The sequence below is a fragment of the Oenanthe melanoleuca genome, chromosome 9 (assembly GCF_029582105.1).
Source record: "Oenanthe melanoleuca isolate GR-GAL-2019-014 chromosome 9, OMel1.0, whole genome shotgun sequence".
NCBI classification, from domain to species: domain Eukaryota; kingdom Metazoa; phylum Chordata; class Aves; order Passeriformes; family Muscicapidae; genus Oenanthe; species Oenanthe melanoleuca.
In genome coordinates, this window is record NC_079343.1 from 17,976,181 (window position 1) to 17,992,609 (window position 16,429).

At 38.0% G+C, this 16,429-nt stretch overlaps 1 protein-coding gene across 1 annotated transcript in view; it reads left to right on the forward strand.

The window, feature by feature from the left end:
* Window positions 1-16,429, forward strand: part of NAALADL2 (N-acetylated alpha-linked acidic dipeptidase like 2) — a 298,774-nt gene that overhangs the window by 222,876 nt on the left and 59,469 nt on the right. The window contains exon 10 of the mRNA XM_056498926.1: window positions 3,297-3,443. Within this exon, the coding sequence (XP_056354901.1) occupies window positions 3,297-3,443 (147 nt within the window). The remainder of the gene's footprint in view (window positions 1-3,296; window positions 3,444-16,429) is intronic.

Sequence of the window (16,429 nt, forward strand, 5' to 3'; positions counted from 1 at the left end):
GTTGGTTTGAAAAGCACTTTTATATCTATGGGGCAAAATGCCATATTAAATCTCCTTAATAATTTCATGAGGAGCTGATTTGCATTAATAGCAATATATAATAATTAATAATTAATAGCAATTGTATAATCAATCAATAGAGACAGAGCAGAACAGGATGTTTACAGCCAAACCTGATAGTCAGCTGGGAGAAAACAGAGAAGTATGCTTGCCATAGAATTACTGCAATTCCTAGGAACTCCATGGGTTTTTTCAATAGCCATTAGCAGTCATCTAATAATGTTTTTTAAGAACCATCAAGTCTTCTGTCTCCAAGGATCTGTTTGCTAGAGTGTGACAGGAGTTTATAGATGAGACACAGACCTATGAGTCCTTTGCTCTGCAGCTTCTCTGGCCTTTACTACCTGTTGTTGTTGATTTACATATTTACAGTAAGAAAGATGCTCAATTCCTACTTTCTGCATTTTTACAAGGCCTGTGATGAATGTAATAAATTCTGTAGGTGCTTCTTCAGACGGTCTCTTACACTTTAAGTCCTTAATTGCACCAGTCCCTGACACAGGTGGTGATGCAGCTCAGAAATAGAGATTGATTATTCATGAAGAATAAGCTTGCTTGTTGTGGTCCTGAAGCTGGGATCACTGACATACTGTAAGAATAACTGTTCATTCTTTACTTGCCCTGTTGAAAGCTCCTAAGATGTTTTAATCCACTTTCAAAAGCTGGTAATGTTTTAAGTGGAGCTGGAATCAAGTAAAGAAAAGTAGTAATCAGAATTAATAAGATCTGCAATGAAGTCCCACTTGATTATACTTCAGATGTATCAGAGCTATTTTAGGACATTACCTCAAATTAAATGTATTTACTTGGCCATATGGTGCTCCTCATTTTCTCAAATTTATAACATAAACCTGTAAGATGGTGCTAAAATCCAAAATGAGCTCCAGAGAAATAAAATTATTCTATTACAAATAGTGTGTGAATCCTTGCACTGGCATGAAGCTCTCCTGGATTCCTGGCTCATCAGTGGCTTGGTTTGCCTCCAGCCTGAAGGGAGGCTCAAGTGACACAGGGGAGCTACAGCCAGTCTGTGTTTGTCCTGTAAGGCTGACCAGCTGAGGAAATACAGTTTGACTGCTCTACAAATGGGAGTTAGTTGTGTGTTGTTAGTATCTATTCTAGATAAATTTTTAAAGATTTTTAAATTAATTTTATTAGTTTTATTAATTGTAGAATATTTAAGTCCGTTAGTCTGGAGAAACGTTTCATTTGTTTGGTGAATACAAAAAAAACTATATGAACTTTGCAGTTATCAGGGAGTTGAAGAATGCTGGTGTTGTGGAGTCTCCATAACAATGAAAACAGATTGGAAGAGCACAGCACCTTGCCTGTAAAGTCTTGTATATTGGTGCTGGGTTAAATATTTATTGTTGAACTTGTCATTATCAGGGGCTTGTGTGTCAGAACAGTGCAAATGGAATAAAGCAGTTAAACCCTTAAATTGCTGAACTATTGAATTGAACATTGCTGTCATAAAAACATAATCCTACACCATCAAGGATCATGATCTAAAACCCCCAAAATACCATATTTTATAGTCCTCTTAACCAAAGCTGTAAACATTTCATATGTGAACTTCCATGCATAAGAAAAAAATAAATTTCATTATTGCTGTAGGAAGACATCTCTTCAGCTCCTGGTGGGCTGGTAGAAATGGGGGTTAGTGCATATTCAGAATTAACTGTCAAAAGCTGTATTTCACAATTTCACATCATCCAGTGAGCCTTTAAACACTAAAGGGAGAACAGGCTGCTCATCATTTGTGAAACTTGCCCAGCTGGGTGGGCAGTATGAAGTGAGGAGAGTCTGATCTGTGCTGGGACACTGAGAGATCCTTAAGTGGATCTTGTACACAGATAAATGCATAAAATCATAAATATGACTTTTTGCCTGAATGTGTGCTGTGCACTGGGTTGGAGTGGGAGAGACTTTAGGAGATACAAGTGTGGTTATTAAAAATACCTTTTCCAGCGAATTTGTTGTTTGGGTTTCTTCAGTTTCTGTTAGAACTTTTTGAAGAGACCTTGAACAACTGTGAATGTATGTAAGAATGGCAGGAGCAGAAATGCTTAGCAGATAAAAAAAGAAGTAATGCAACCACCTTTCAAGATTACTTATGAAATGGAAGCTATTTCTTGAAGGTATTTTAAAATAATTTTCTGTGAGACTCTGCAGCCTTTATTTAAACTGGGTAATATGCAATTGCATTCTTCATGGCACTGAAATGAGACTGTAAAGCAATAATTATGCTAATTTTGAAATGGGAAAATACCAAGATTTTTCTCTGTCTAACATTTTCCTGATAACCTCAGAGACTTTAATATACAGAATTTGCTGTATTTTCTTGTTAAAGTAGAACCAATCTTAGGCTATTCTTTCAGGAAGCCTGTAATTTTGTAGGTAGAGATGAGGATGTTATGTTATACTATATAAACTGTTAGCTAAATGCAAATAATCTCCAGTACTTCAACTTCCTAATATTCTTGAAAAGAAACCTAAGTAGCTTATTTGCTGTAATAGATGTTGAAAGCCTTTACACCTACTGTTTATTAAGTGTTTAATTACCTGATAGATTTAAAAGCTACACAAGTATGTAGCACTCAGTCTGGGCTTGATTTCCAATTTCCATGTTTATTACAGTTCTGTTGCTAAGATTTCACCATTAAATACTTATGTGAAAGAAATACAAAGATTTCACTGACTAGAATTGCTTTAAGTAACCTACATAGAAATTATTACTGACACAGAAGATGTGTGTTAGGTGTCTTTAGCCTTTTAATTCTGTTTTTCTTTCAAGCTCTACTACTTTGCAATTGTGGGAAATTCTTTATATTGCCTTAGCATTTCATAGATATATGAATATCAGAGATTGAATTGATAATCTCATTCAGATTTTTGTTGTGGCAGAGCATGCTATTAACTGATAAAGGACTGATTCCTTAGGAGACATTAAAGATCTCAAAATCTTCCAAAAGGCACCATGATGCCTTCTGATCTGGCCAGCATGAGACATTCAATGTGCCTTAATTCTTCTCTTTCCTCTCCTGCCATCTCAGTTAGATAAGAATTTCCTTGTCCTCTAAAAGACTGAGCCATGCTGCATCAAAATTTCACTCTGCCATTTATAAGATGCTTCAACCCAAAGAATGCTGCTTAAATGAGATATTGCTACAAGTCTTCAAGAGTCTGACTGCAAATAATTAAGTAGAGCTTTCATTTGTGTTTGTTTTTTTCAGAGCCAGAGCTTCAATTGTGTGGAAGAGGCCAGATGTCCAGGATCCAATGTGAGTTCTGTGCAGATGCAGGGAGATTCAGATTATTTCATCAACCACCTTGGAGTACCTGCCATGCAGTTTTCCTATGAGGACATCAAAGCATCAGAGGTAACTATGGCTAAAAATGGACAAACTGAAAATAGCAGGAAGATGGAATTATGTTTTCTTAGGTTTTATCCTGTTGTAGTAGAAATTTATCTCCTCTAAGTGCATTTTTTTAGGTCTTCAGAAGCTTACCAGAGAGCTCCCAAGTGGCTGGTTTTGTAGGGACGTGGTATTCAAAGAAACAGATACACATTGCTGATAGTTTTATAGGCTACATGTTATCTAACCCAACTTCTCAGACTGTTTTCAACATAGAGGAAACAGGTATTGATTGATGTGTACTTTTTTACTGCACAGTAGGATGTGACAGTCTTCAAAATGAACTCTATATCCATTTTTATACCATGAGAAAAATAAGATTCTCTCAGATAAGCCTTGGTGGTAAAGATCTGTATGCTTGATTGGAGTCTTCCAGACACCACGTTGTTTTTTTCAGCCTACCATCCTCTGCAAGGCAGGTGGAAGAGAGATGCATTTTATGCTGTTTGGAGTTCAGGTAGGAGGGTTTGTCCTCCCTCCACCTTCACTACTGTGGGTTATTTGCAGCTGGACATCTCAAACTCACCCTCAGTTGGTCAGCTGAGGATCAGGAAGCTGAAGCATTAGGTATTTCAAGACACAAAAGGCAGGAGAGGAGGTGTGTGTTTTCATGCAAATGTAATGATGCACTGACTTTGTGTTCTCCTCATTTCTCTGCAATTTTTCACTGTGCTCATCTCCTGTGTGCACATCTTTCCAAGCTGGGGAGTGAAGCTCAGGCTGGGTTCAGCTGGAATGTTTCCTGACACTGCATGCTAATATGCTTCCCTTTCACATAATGCAAAACAAAGCAGGGATGTGCCAAATAGGGAGCACTGCTGACATGTTGTTGTGTAGATTAAAACAGATTAAGTCAAGAATTTGTATAAATAAGGAGACTTCTGTTTTGAAACATCATGGCACCTATCAGGCAAACTCTTCTATTTCAGATTAAACACAAGGTAAAAGGCTGCAAGGAAAATCTGAGGGCAGAGGATGTGTGAGTTCAATGTTTATGGAAGGCTTGTGGCCCAGAGGAATATTTTGTTGTCACTTAGCAGCTATTCCACATAGTTTTCATTCAAGATCTGTGTATATACAATCTACAGAGCACAAGAAAGAATCTGCAAAGTTCGGTATATGAAAATAGTAAATATTTCCCAGCAACATTTGCAATATGAACACTGAAGGGTCCCTTGGCTATTGTCTACTTTAATCTGAAGTTATTCTTCATGTTCAGTTAACCTTGTAAATGTGCATTTTTGTCTCTCAGAATGACTCATCAATGTAATTAAAATCATAAAAGACATTATTTCTATATTTGTTTAAACACGACACTCTAAATTTGGTTCTTTGTTAAAAATTCAGCTTTTGTCCTTCTTGAAAAATCATTTCCTAGAAATAAACTGGGTAAGTGTAATCTGCAGTCTTGAAGTAGACATACTGCACTTCTCAGACTGTAGGAGACCTTGACCCTGTGAGATCTGTTTTATGTGAGAAATAAATCTGCTTGGCAAAATGTGTAAATTTCTCTTGGCAAGAGGATGGAACTTTTCCCTAAAAGGGAGGTTACACAGAATGGTTAAATTTGGATTATTTGCTGTATCTTTGTTATTTATTGTACGGGTTGTTAACAGTCCTCTGAAAGATTAGCTCATTGTCTCTCCTGTGTTCTATCAAACAAACAATCTGTTTATCCTTTATTGCCATTGTTTATTGTGGATTCTGTTTATTGACAGATATTATAAAGGAGACAAATTACTCTGTGCTGACAGCCATATTAATAAACATTGTAGGAATTTCTATTAGGCAGGTTAGGGGCTGATAAAAATCTGTTGGTTTGCAGGGAGGGATTTTTGCTTGTTTCCATCCAGCTTTTTTTTAACTAGGCCTCAGCTTTGTCAGCTTCATTTTAAAACAAGATTTGGGCAGACAGGTTCAGGAATGGATTGTTTTGATGTGCTTTTGTAGGCTATCATTGTGCCAGGTCGGTTTCCTCTTCTCTCTCTTCCACTGCTGTGACCTACTCAGGAATCACTCTTCCTCTGGAATATACATCACTTGTTTATTTTACCCACCTGTCAGCCAGCATGCAGTGTCAGATAAAACTGATGCTGTTCCACAGCTGAAAAAAACTGGTTTGGAGTTAAAAAGCCCAAGACCTGTGCTTGTATTGTTCCTCCAGAGCAGCAGCTCCAGGTCAGCTTTAGAAATGCATTTCTTACCCAGTCTGCAGAGAGAAGGTTCTAAAAACCTCCCATTGACAGCAACCTGAGGAGTAAATACAAGGAAATAAAAGTTGTAAGAGGAGACATTCAGGCCAGAAGAGTAAGTAAAACTGTCTGGCTGGGAATTACATAATACAGTGAACCACAGCCTGGGGGAGGTTAAATCTGCCTGGCAAAGCCCCTGGCTGGGGCTGGGAGCCAGTGAAGTGCATCCTGAGAATTCAGCCACTGCTGTAAAAGTGCTCTGGGGGAAATGCAGCTCATTTATTCACCAGCAGAAAACATGCAGAATTTTAGTCTCAAAGTAAGAAAACTTGGAGGAATTTCAGAAGTGGGGAGAAAAAAAAAAATATTGTCCCAATTTCCAAGGATTCTTTCACAGTTGTTGAAGAATGCCTTCTTCTCCTCCTTACCTCTGGTGCACTAGCTCACTAGCTTTTCTTCCACATGAGAGTCAAATTCTGATTTGTAAAGTATTAGGTGACAAGCTGGTCAGATTTTCCTGAGATTGCTGATTATTTTGCTTACAGGAGGACTTCTGCTATTCCAGATAATGATTAGTGTGCATCCAAGTGACTATGTAGAGTCTACAGAGAGAAGCCTAAATGTTGATTTCAAAGCAGTTTCTCTTCTACTAAAAGCCATGATTAGTCTGTTAGTCCACACCTCAGCAGAGAATAGTGTTAGAAACATATTCTGTATGTAGCTTTATAGCTACATATATATATATATATATTATATTTATATATATATATATATACATATTCTGTATGTAGCTGCATGTAGCTAACAGCAACAAGAAAGAGTAACATAAACTAAGAGAGCTGTTAAATCAAAGACTTGTTTTATTCACTCTCTGTACTGCATAAAAACTGGATTATCAGTCAAATAACTCATTTTATGAGCATTGGTACCTCCAAAATAACAGCATGGAACATGTTGAATACATTCTGATTTTTTTTCCCCACGTTTGGACTCTTTCTGTGCTCTTAAAAATATGAGTCCTGTTTGTATAATTGTGCATTTTCTAACACAAAAATGGTGTAACAGTATAACACATACATGTCCCCCACAATGATAGAAAATACCTGCATCTAACAGGCTGTTCATCACAACTCTGCTTGGTGTCTTAGATCTGAATTCCTCACCTGTGGTGTTTTAACTTTGTAAACAAAATAATGTTGTTTACATGACTGAAGCTCAGCTCTTGGTTACCTGGCTGTAAATTAGGGGTAACTCTGAAAACACTGGGTATGGTGGTGTGTGTGATCTCAAGGATGTTCACTTGGTTTCTATTTGGATTAATGACAGTGAATTCTCATTTTGGAATGGATATACATGGACTGTGTGCCTGTATAATAGAAAATACACTTATAGCTCACCTGGTTTCTCATACTCCTCTCCCTTATTTCCTTAAGATTTGTATTGTTTGTTTTTTTGGTATGAGCATCGTCTCTATAATTTTCTGCGTTTAATTTTCCTCTTGATGGAACACCTTAAAACATAATTTGGTCTGCTAGACTTAACATTCTGATGACCTTTTTTCTTTCATGAAAGGGGACAGGGAAAAGTAGTTTTTAAAAGATCTGTGTTTGGGTAGTATTTGGTTTCTTCCCTGAAGGGAAAAGGTCCAAGCCCCTAGTTACAAGTTAATTTATTTTGATTACTTCTTTCATAGCACAGTTTGTAGTATGCCTGCTGAAGTCCTGGAGCACAAGTAATCACAGAGAAGAGCCTTGCTGTGACTGCCTAATGTTTGGGTAGTAGGGAAAATATAAACTGGATTTTCCATGGTTTCAGTTGGAGATTTGATTGTTTCTTCAGCATTGTAACTCAAACTTGTCATTGAACTGTTTGGCATTTTGAGCTCCATCACTTGCAAACCAGCTGGTACAGGTGTATTTTGAGCTTTTTTCAAGATGGAAATTAATTGACTATTACCATCCATTTCTGTGTCATTGCAGTCAACAGTTTCATGAGGAATCCATTTTTTTAAATTCTAGTTGGATGATTTCCCATGTAATCTGCATATTATTCATCCTTCTCAGTGCATCCTGTTACAGAATGATTTCTATCTGATAACACAGAAACTTAAATCCCCTCTGTGATAATGTGGTAGGTTACATCAACATTAGCATTATCACTTTGGGAAAAAAACTGCTGCACTTGTACATTATTTCAAAAAAAAAAAAAAAATTTTTTTTTTTTTTTTTTTAGATTTATTGACGGACACAAAATCATAGTGAAACATTTCATAGTATATGTCCACATTTGGGTATGCAGGACTCACAGAACATTTATTTTTACACCTAGATCATAAAAGTTGTTTTCCGTATCTTCACTCAAACTTAAGCACAGGCAAGAAGTATAAAAATTACCTGTCACATTATTCACAGACTAGACCAAGGTAGTGTAATACCATGGACCACTAAGCTAATTTAGAAGAAAAATGAAAAGAGGTTTCTTTATAGAAGGCATTTGTCTGTAATATATGTAGAAGAGTTTAGAATTTTGACAGTTTGAGATTGTAACCTCTTTAGAGAGAATGCATAATGATTTTTATTTCTGTTGAAATATGCATAACTTTCTGAAGGTAACTTTCAACTTTCATTAGGGCCCTTAAAAGTGATTTTCACCCACACTAGTGTAAAACAGAGGGCACTAAATCTTAACTCTTCAGTGAATGTGGCTCCCCAGTTGTTTTTGCCATCAGCCTCTGCACCCTCCCTCCCACCCTGTCCTGCCCTCCTTCCTTCCTTTTTATCACTCTTTGGGGAAACTTGCTGCAGTTTCTTGATTTCAGTATTTACATGCTTAGACTGACACATCATGCACTTCTCTCTAAAGAACTCAAAAGCTTTCCAAGATTTCTTTGTTATGAGAAAGAAACAGAAGAACTGTCCTTGATGGAGAGAACTCAAGAGTCTAGTTTACAAAAAAATAACTCTTGTGTTGCAGGCTGCTTTTGTCTCTTTGATGTGCCTCTGTTGGTGTAGAGGGAGGGCTTGGCAGCTTGGAGGGCTCTTCAGTGCATCTCCCTTGTGTCTGTTCTAAAGGGAGCAGGAAACTGGTGTTTGAACCCCAGACACATTTTGTTTTTAAATGCATCTCTGTATATAATCAACTTCGTGGCTTTGTGGAAGGAAGCAAAGTCTGTGGTATGGTTCATCTCCACAAATACAGCCTTGTACCTCTGTGTGCACCCTGAAATCAAGGCTGGGTAGTGTGACCTGTGGTATTCTTTATTCAGAGCTGGTTTTGTATCAGTAATGTAATCACTGCTCCAACTGTTCCAGTGCTTAAAGTTAGTCCACTTTTATGTTCTGAAGTTCTAGAGCTCTATATTCTCAATGCAGTTATCTCACCATCATGAATCTCATTGTTGCTCCATATCCAGATGATGTTTTCCTTTACTTCTGGTGTGTCCTCCAGTCCCTTTCCAACCAGCAAAGAATTAGTACAGCCATGTCCTGAGATTTCTGACTGGCTTAGATTATCCACAGCTGACCAGGCCTTTCTGGTAAATTTTCTGCAGTTTATCTTATGTTATTATTTATGTCCTCCTTTATTGTCAGCCAGTACCAATCAGTTTATCAGGGCCAAGTATTTTTATCAAGAAATTCCATTAGAAGCATCACAGCATCATTTTCTTGGAGGGATCAGGGCATATGCAAAGACACAATGTGCTTAATTCAGCCTTGAGAACTTCAGGGCCTGTGGCTTTTGTGTGAATGTCCTTGCAAGAGATTTAGCACTGGTTGTCTGAGTCTGTAATTCCAGGGAGATTCTTACCCCAAACAAAAGCCATGTTTCTCCTCTTGCATCTAGACTAGGAGGGAGTTTGCATACTAGCAGAGTGTTGCTGTGATGATCTGTAATTCAGTAGCTTTTCCATCTGAAAACACAGCTCTGCATGGCTCCCCTCATTCCCTGCTTTACTTCTCTTTTCTCCCTGGTACATGTTAAATTTTTTAAGGGAATAACACAGCTGCTAGTTGCCCATGGGGAGTTACTGGAGATGTTTCGTTCCTGTATGAAAGAATCAAAGCACCAGCGTGCTTAGGATACCAGAAAGTCTTTGCAAAGGAGCAAATGTGTATCAGCCTCAGGATGGCTGCTTGGGAGCCCAGGATATTCCCTTCTCTGAGCTGCACTTGCTGCTGAGAGAGTTTATTAACTGTGCAGGAGAACTTCATGGGCAGAAGGTGCAGCAGTGGGAGTTGTGTCAAGGGGAGGAGAGAGGTCTCATCTGTGGTGGTGGACAAGCAGTGAGCTGCCAGTGTGTAACAAGGAATAGTTCCAGGAGTCCCAGCAGGTTTCCTTGGGACTACCTGTGTGTCCAGACCACAGCTGCCTTTCTGACTCAGGGATTCTGCTCTCTTTATAATAGCTGTGCTTTTCTTTATTCAGACTGAGTTTTCCCTGACCAATGTGTTTTTTTCTGTCTCTAGCATAAATTAGTGTTTTCTAATTTCTCAGTTCAGTCAGGGGTTAGCATAGTACTCACCAATAACTCATTAATTCATTAGTCCATCTGTTCATTTGGACGCTAATTGAGTTGAATTTTGTTGTGAGAGCATGGTGAAATTGTTAAGGTTAATGACTCGCTGTTTTACAAGACAAAATGCATTTGATGTTCAATTGATTGCTTGAATTGTTTTATTGAATAATATGAATATTTAGCTACTTAATTTCATGGAAGAGCATCTTTGTTATTGCACTAATGCTGGTGAAACTGATGACGTCCTCATCAGTTTGGATACATTACTCTGCTCCAAAAAATTCTGCCTGGCCTCACAAATCCTAGTGCTTTGATGTCCCAAACACCACACAGTGCATCTAGAAGGGGAAAATTCTTTATGTAAACTTGCCTTATGGTATCAAAATCACACAGCTACTTTAGCATTCATCCACACTGCATGAGTACATGTTGTTTCCTCAGTGCCTTGGAATTGACTGAGGATTGTTGGAAGTCAATGGAAGAAAGACAGCCTGGGAGTTAACAGGATCAATGGGATATGGGAAAATGTGAACAATTTGTTTAGACACCAATTAATTGCTTCTGTTCAAAGCATCTAGTTATTGAAAATATGTATTATCTAAGCACAGATGTCACTGAATTCTCTGTTTTCCCCAGAGAATTAAATGGCCTGTTGCATTCATAGTAATGTTTTACCACTGTCCTTCTGAGTGGCTGAATTCAACTGTCCAACTAAAATTCTTCTGGTAGAATATCTGGAATAAGTAGCAAAACTTGTTCTGTGTCAGTATATTTTAGTACTGTGGCAATCAGTTTTGTCTTTTTAGGGGAAAATGTCAAGATGACTTGCCAATCAAACAGCTGTGGTTTGGGTCAGTGATGCATTCTCGCTGGTAAAATTTGCAATATTTGATATATCTTATCATGGATATTGAAGAATTGGTTAATAAGGTTTCTGATAAATAAATATTGTCTTGAAGACACTATTATTCTTAGCAAATAACAGTTTTTATTCTTACTTCAAGGTAGTCAGCCTCCCACCTACACAACATCTGTCCAGGGTCTAACATAGATCTCTTCATCCAGTGCAATAAATATCTCTTTGAGCACTAAAAATAAAAGCTGGAAATAGGAAGCATTGAATCAGGAAATAACAGCATTGATAATATTTGATTGTGAAAGACACTGGCACTGGGATTTATGATTCCAGATCGTAAGGGTGATCTTCCTGGAACAACATGCTTGCACATAATTTGAATTTTCTCAAGTGATCATAAAATGTTGCAAAATGTTCTTGCACCCTTCACACAACACATCCAAGAAAAGCTGTTCTCTTTTGTGCTGACTCTTACTGATCCTCCATTTCTAAGTTCTGGGACTTTGGGAAGTTCCTCTGGCAGGTTCCAGATTTCTGAGTTAGGCCACTCCTGCCTAAACTGCTGTTTCTGCTTTCAGTGTAAAAAGCACCAGTGGAAAACTGCAGAGGAAAACAAGCCAGGCAAGTATCCTGACATCCTAAAAGCTGCTTTCTTTGTGCTGCAGTCTGTGAATTTATAGCTTTACAGTGATTATTTCAATTCACTTACTAACATAAGGAAGAAAACATTAAATTAAAAGAGATGAGAGAAATGTGCTTATATTCTTTTCCTTATGACTGTTGGCTGGGATTTTTCTGGCTGCAGTTGAGTTGAATAATAAAAAAAACTTGTGCAGCAGTGATTGCAATTCTGCCTCTCCTGTATCCTGTGCAGTCTTGTTTGGCAGCCCTTGCTCGTTCTGTCCAGCATTGGGTGGCATTGCAAGGTCACTGCACATCTTCACCAGAATATTCAAACAGAAAATAGGTGTGCTTTTCTTTCTTTTCTAAAAGTTCTTCAGTCAACTGAAATGGTGAAAATACAGAAGAAAAGTCTCTTGTCAGAAACTCCTTCTGACAAACCAGTTTTCCAGAGTAAAGGCATTCTCACTTTGAAGTGTTAGGCTGTGGTACTTGCAGAATTTTGCCTTATAAAATAATTTTAAACCACCTGTTTTATGTCTTTTGCATCAGTGAAACAAACTTTTACATCATCTTATAATCCATTGTGGATTTGGGAGGTGATACTTAATTAGATACCTAGAGCATTTGTTAGAAGGGGTAAAGCCAGCCTGCCAGTGAGATGGAGAGGCAGGAAATCTCTTCTGCAATATATTTGCAGCCCAATGGGCCTTCATTGGTGAGAAATCCTATATGCCTGTTATTGTTTCATCAATTCAATTTAACCCACACTTTAGGGAACCACACTTTGACTTCAGTCAAATTCTACATGAGCCACTTTTTCAGTAAATCTGCTTCAGTCTGCAGTACCCTCCCAAAGTAAAAGTAATCCAGAGAGATGATGATAAGCCATGTTTTAGTCTATGAGATACCTTTTCCATTAATTTCTTTTTGGTCCTTCTTACAGTCAAGCCTCTGTTTTCAATCATCCTGCCAGGCAGTAAGCAAAAAGGGGAAAGATGCTCTTTTAGCCTAGGTGAGGTGAAACTCTTTCACAAAGAAATGCAGTTGTTTATTTTGTGCCAGGACACTGTATGCCAATTGCTTGACTTAGGGAAAATGGAAGAAGGAATTAGTGAGAGCCTGAGGTGCAGATTTCAGAGGTGTTTTTGTTTTCTCACTGCTCTCTCTTAATCTTTTCTCCTGACAGGGCTTTCTCCATCACACTATGACAATTTTTTGGCACTGGTGTTGAATACAGATGCAGAAAAGTCCTGATGCAGTTGTGAGGCCTCTGGATTACTGGGTGACAATTTTGGGCACTGCACAATTTCAGAATGTGCCTTATGTGACTTCAGCCTCCAGCTGAACTTGTGCCCAGCCTGATTCTGAAATGTGCAGTGTCTACTTTGTGTGTCAGGGGCCAGACACTGCACATCTGTGTGTGTCCCTCAGTTTTCTGCAATTCTGCTTTTTGTGCTGTTGTACTACAAAAAGGCAGAAAGACTGAAACAGGTTAAGGGCTCATGGAGCACACATGGCATGTATTTATATGGGACAGGTAACAGAGCATAGTGTCAGTCCTGATGCAGCATAAGCAACCCCTAAATTCTCTTCTTTAAGGCATTTTTCTTTGTCTGTATGAAGAAAATAAACTTTTTTCTCTTGGCTTACATGCTTCTTTTGTGTATTTGCCTTGCAGGCTTTAGCAGTGTAGGATTAGCACATTTATACCTCTTGCCTACCTGTACAAATTTCAGAAGGATTTCTGCTCTCACTTGCTTCCTCTCTGTTTGTGCCTTTCCTGGAGCCTTCCTTTGTCTGCTGTGCAGTATAAAACTGAACATTGTGAAGTGCTGAAAGGCAATGCTGACCTGAGTATGGACAATTCTGACAAAAATTAACAAGTGTGAAGCAAACTGAATAAATAACTTCAGTCTAAAGATGATTTTTCCAGTTTGAGCATCTTTATTGCTGAGTGGAGAAACCTCTACTGCCTGTTATTTTCAAAAAACAAACAAAAAAGCCTCCCCTCACCCCTCTCCTCCCTCCACAAAAAAAAATTCTGGAGATATTTGTGTATTATTCAACAGGTTAAAAACATAAGGAGGTCTTCTTGTAAAAGCTGGGGAACATTCAGCAGGCAAGAAAAATCCATTTGGGTGTGGAATGAGAGCATATTAAGGAATTATTACTTACATAGTTTGAGTACATAAGTTCACAATTTCTCTAACTGGTAATTTTACTATTTCTCAAATAATAGTCAAGAAAATTAATCTCTTGTGGATTCAGAATTGCCTAGTAAAAAATTCACACATATTTACAGAAATAATTCCAGTTCTAAGACAATGTGTGGCAAAATTTGAAATTTTTTTTAAAACTTTTTTTATTTAATGATAGCAAAATAGATCTTTAAAGCATGTCTTGGCATTTATTGTTTTACATTAAATCACCAGAAGTGCTGTGGGATTTTATTCATGATTTAAAATGCATTGGTTGAAAGCTGGCATATAAATTGAAGGTATGTTATAAGACAGTACACAAGGGATGGCAAATTTAGTGCCTTTAGAAGGTGAAACATTTTGTTCACTTAATTAATTGAAGAAGGATAAGTTAAGTTAGAAAAATGAGTGTGGAAAATCAGAAGTGAATTTTAGTGCAAGTGTTCATCATAAATAAGCAAGGGTAAGCCAGATTTGGGGTTTGAAGAGATTTTTGCCTGCATTTTCGATCTCCATTTAATTGATTCATAAATCAATTAATTACTGTCACAAGACCCGAGGGCAGCAGGAAATTGGGTTCAAATTAAAAAGAAAAGGAGGCAATTTGTTTTAAGATTGAAAGCTGAATGTTCAATCGAAGTTTAATCAGAAGTGACCCATTATTTGAAAAGTGGAACATCAATGTCTTTCTAATTTCACAGAATGCTCCATTAAATGAGTATTGAAAAGACCAGGTTAACTGATCATTCCAAAAGGACCACGAGACAAAGGGACAGTTTGGAAACTCATTTCTAAGTATGTTATGCTTGTTCATTTCCCTTCTGAAGAGCTCATAGAGACACCAAACAATTTCACTGGGAATTCAGGAATTATTGGGGTGATCCTTTGTAGATTGTAAAGTTGTTTGATAAAAACATAACTTCATATCAGAAGAGAAAATGTTCTTAATCCATTTGGATCGCCATGAACTGCAAGAAAAAATAACAGAACAAAATGGAAAGGGAAGGAGAAAATTTTCACATGACTAGTGGAAGTTGAGCCTGCTAAATTTTAGGATGCTTCAGAGTAGTCTGACCTTGCAAAGGATTTCCCATAGTTTGATAACAGCTCCAGAGCATTCAGAGTGCAGTGAAGGCTCTGCCTCTGTGCAAGGTGAGGGTGATGCTGAAGCCTGGCTGGGGCAGAGCTGATGTTTGTGTTTGGCAGGTGAGTGTGGCACAGAACAAGGACAACAACTGCAGCTGTAGCTCCTACTGTGGCTGAAAAGCAAAAAGCAGTAATAAACTTGTTTTTAATGGGTTTGGATTATCAAGTCTTTCTCTTGGTGTGCATTTACTAGAGATTTGCTTAGAAAATTGCTGTTTAAAAAAAGCCAAAGTACACCACTCACTTGAGAGCTTGGTGAAAGAATAAAGAGTGATTCAGTTTCAGCTCTTGGAAGGTGTTGGTCTTGCTGTTAAATGCTGAGAGGGGCTCTTGGAGCATCATCTGGACTCATCTCTCTGCAGTGTGCTCCCTGGGGTAAAGAGTGGGCTCCTGTTAGCTGGAAAGGCTGTGCAGCTTTCTCTGATGAGTGTAGTGCTTGAGAAACAGCAAAAGGCAAGAGAAATAAAGTTAGCCTTTCTAGCAGTTCTTAATGGAGGAGCCTTTTATGAGGAAATAAAAAAAAGGCACCCACAGCTGTTTTAAACATTTGCTTTTACAAGTGCACAGCAAGATGATTTCAGATGTCAGCAAGTTATTTCAAACAGCAATCCTTTCAAGATCTTTGCAAGCAGGGTCTTGATTCCTTTGTGAGCAAAACAACTCATCACTTGTGATATCCAAGTTGTTTTGATTCATTTGCTGCTTGTTGCCTGTGGAGGTTGAGTTCCTCCAGAGGCTGCTGGGTTACCTGGCCCAGGTGGGTCTGGAGTGGAGTGGAGAGCAGCCAGGTGAGCAGTGCCTTCCTCCTTTCCAGGCAGCTGATCCACCACGCTTTAGATCCCAAAAAAAAGGATATTAGATGGAGCAATAACCTGACCTTGTGTAGCAAATCTTACTTGGTAGTCACTCCCTCCACTGACTCTCAGTGAGACACTCAAGAGTGAGTATAAATAATTTAACTCTCTTTAAGTGATTGATTGCAGGCATGTGGCTGATGATGAACAGCATCAGCACCTCCACAGCAGAATGAGGTGCTCCTCAGCAGCCCCCCAGTCAAATGACATCACTCTGTAAACTGATGTGCAAGCCTGAAACAAAGATGAATAGTTATGAGTTAATGCTGAAGAATGTATTTTATCTTTGTAATAAATGACTTTGTGCATCTTCTCCCTGAGATTAAAAAAAAAAAAAAAAAAAGAAAAAAATTACTTCATTTATTTTTGTGGTGCTTCTGTGACAAGTTATGCAACACACAGATGCATCACTGAACACAAAAATTTATATGATGCAGTGCTAATTATATATTTGATTTTTAAGAAAGTGGTGGGAGTTTACCACCAGAAATAATCTCCTAGAAATACAAGGAAACACTGATAGAATATTGATCATAAAAGCATTAATTTGTAGAAAAATTTAAC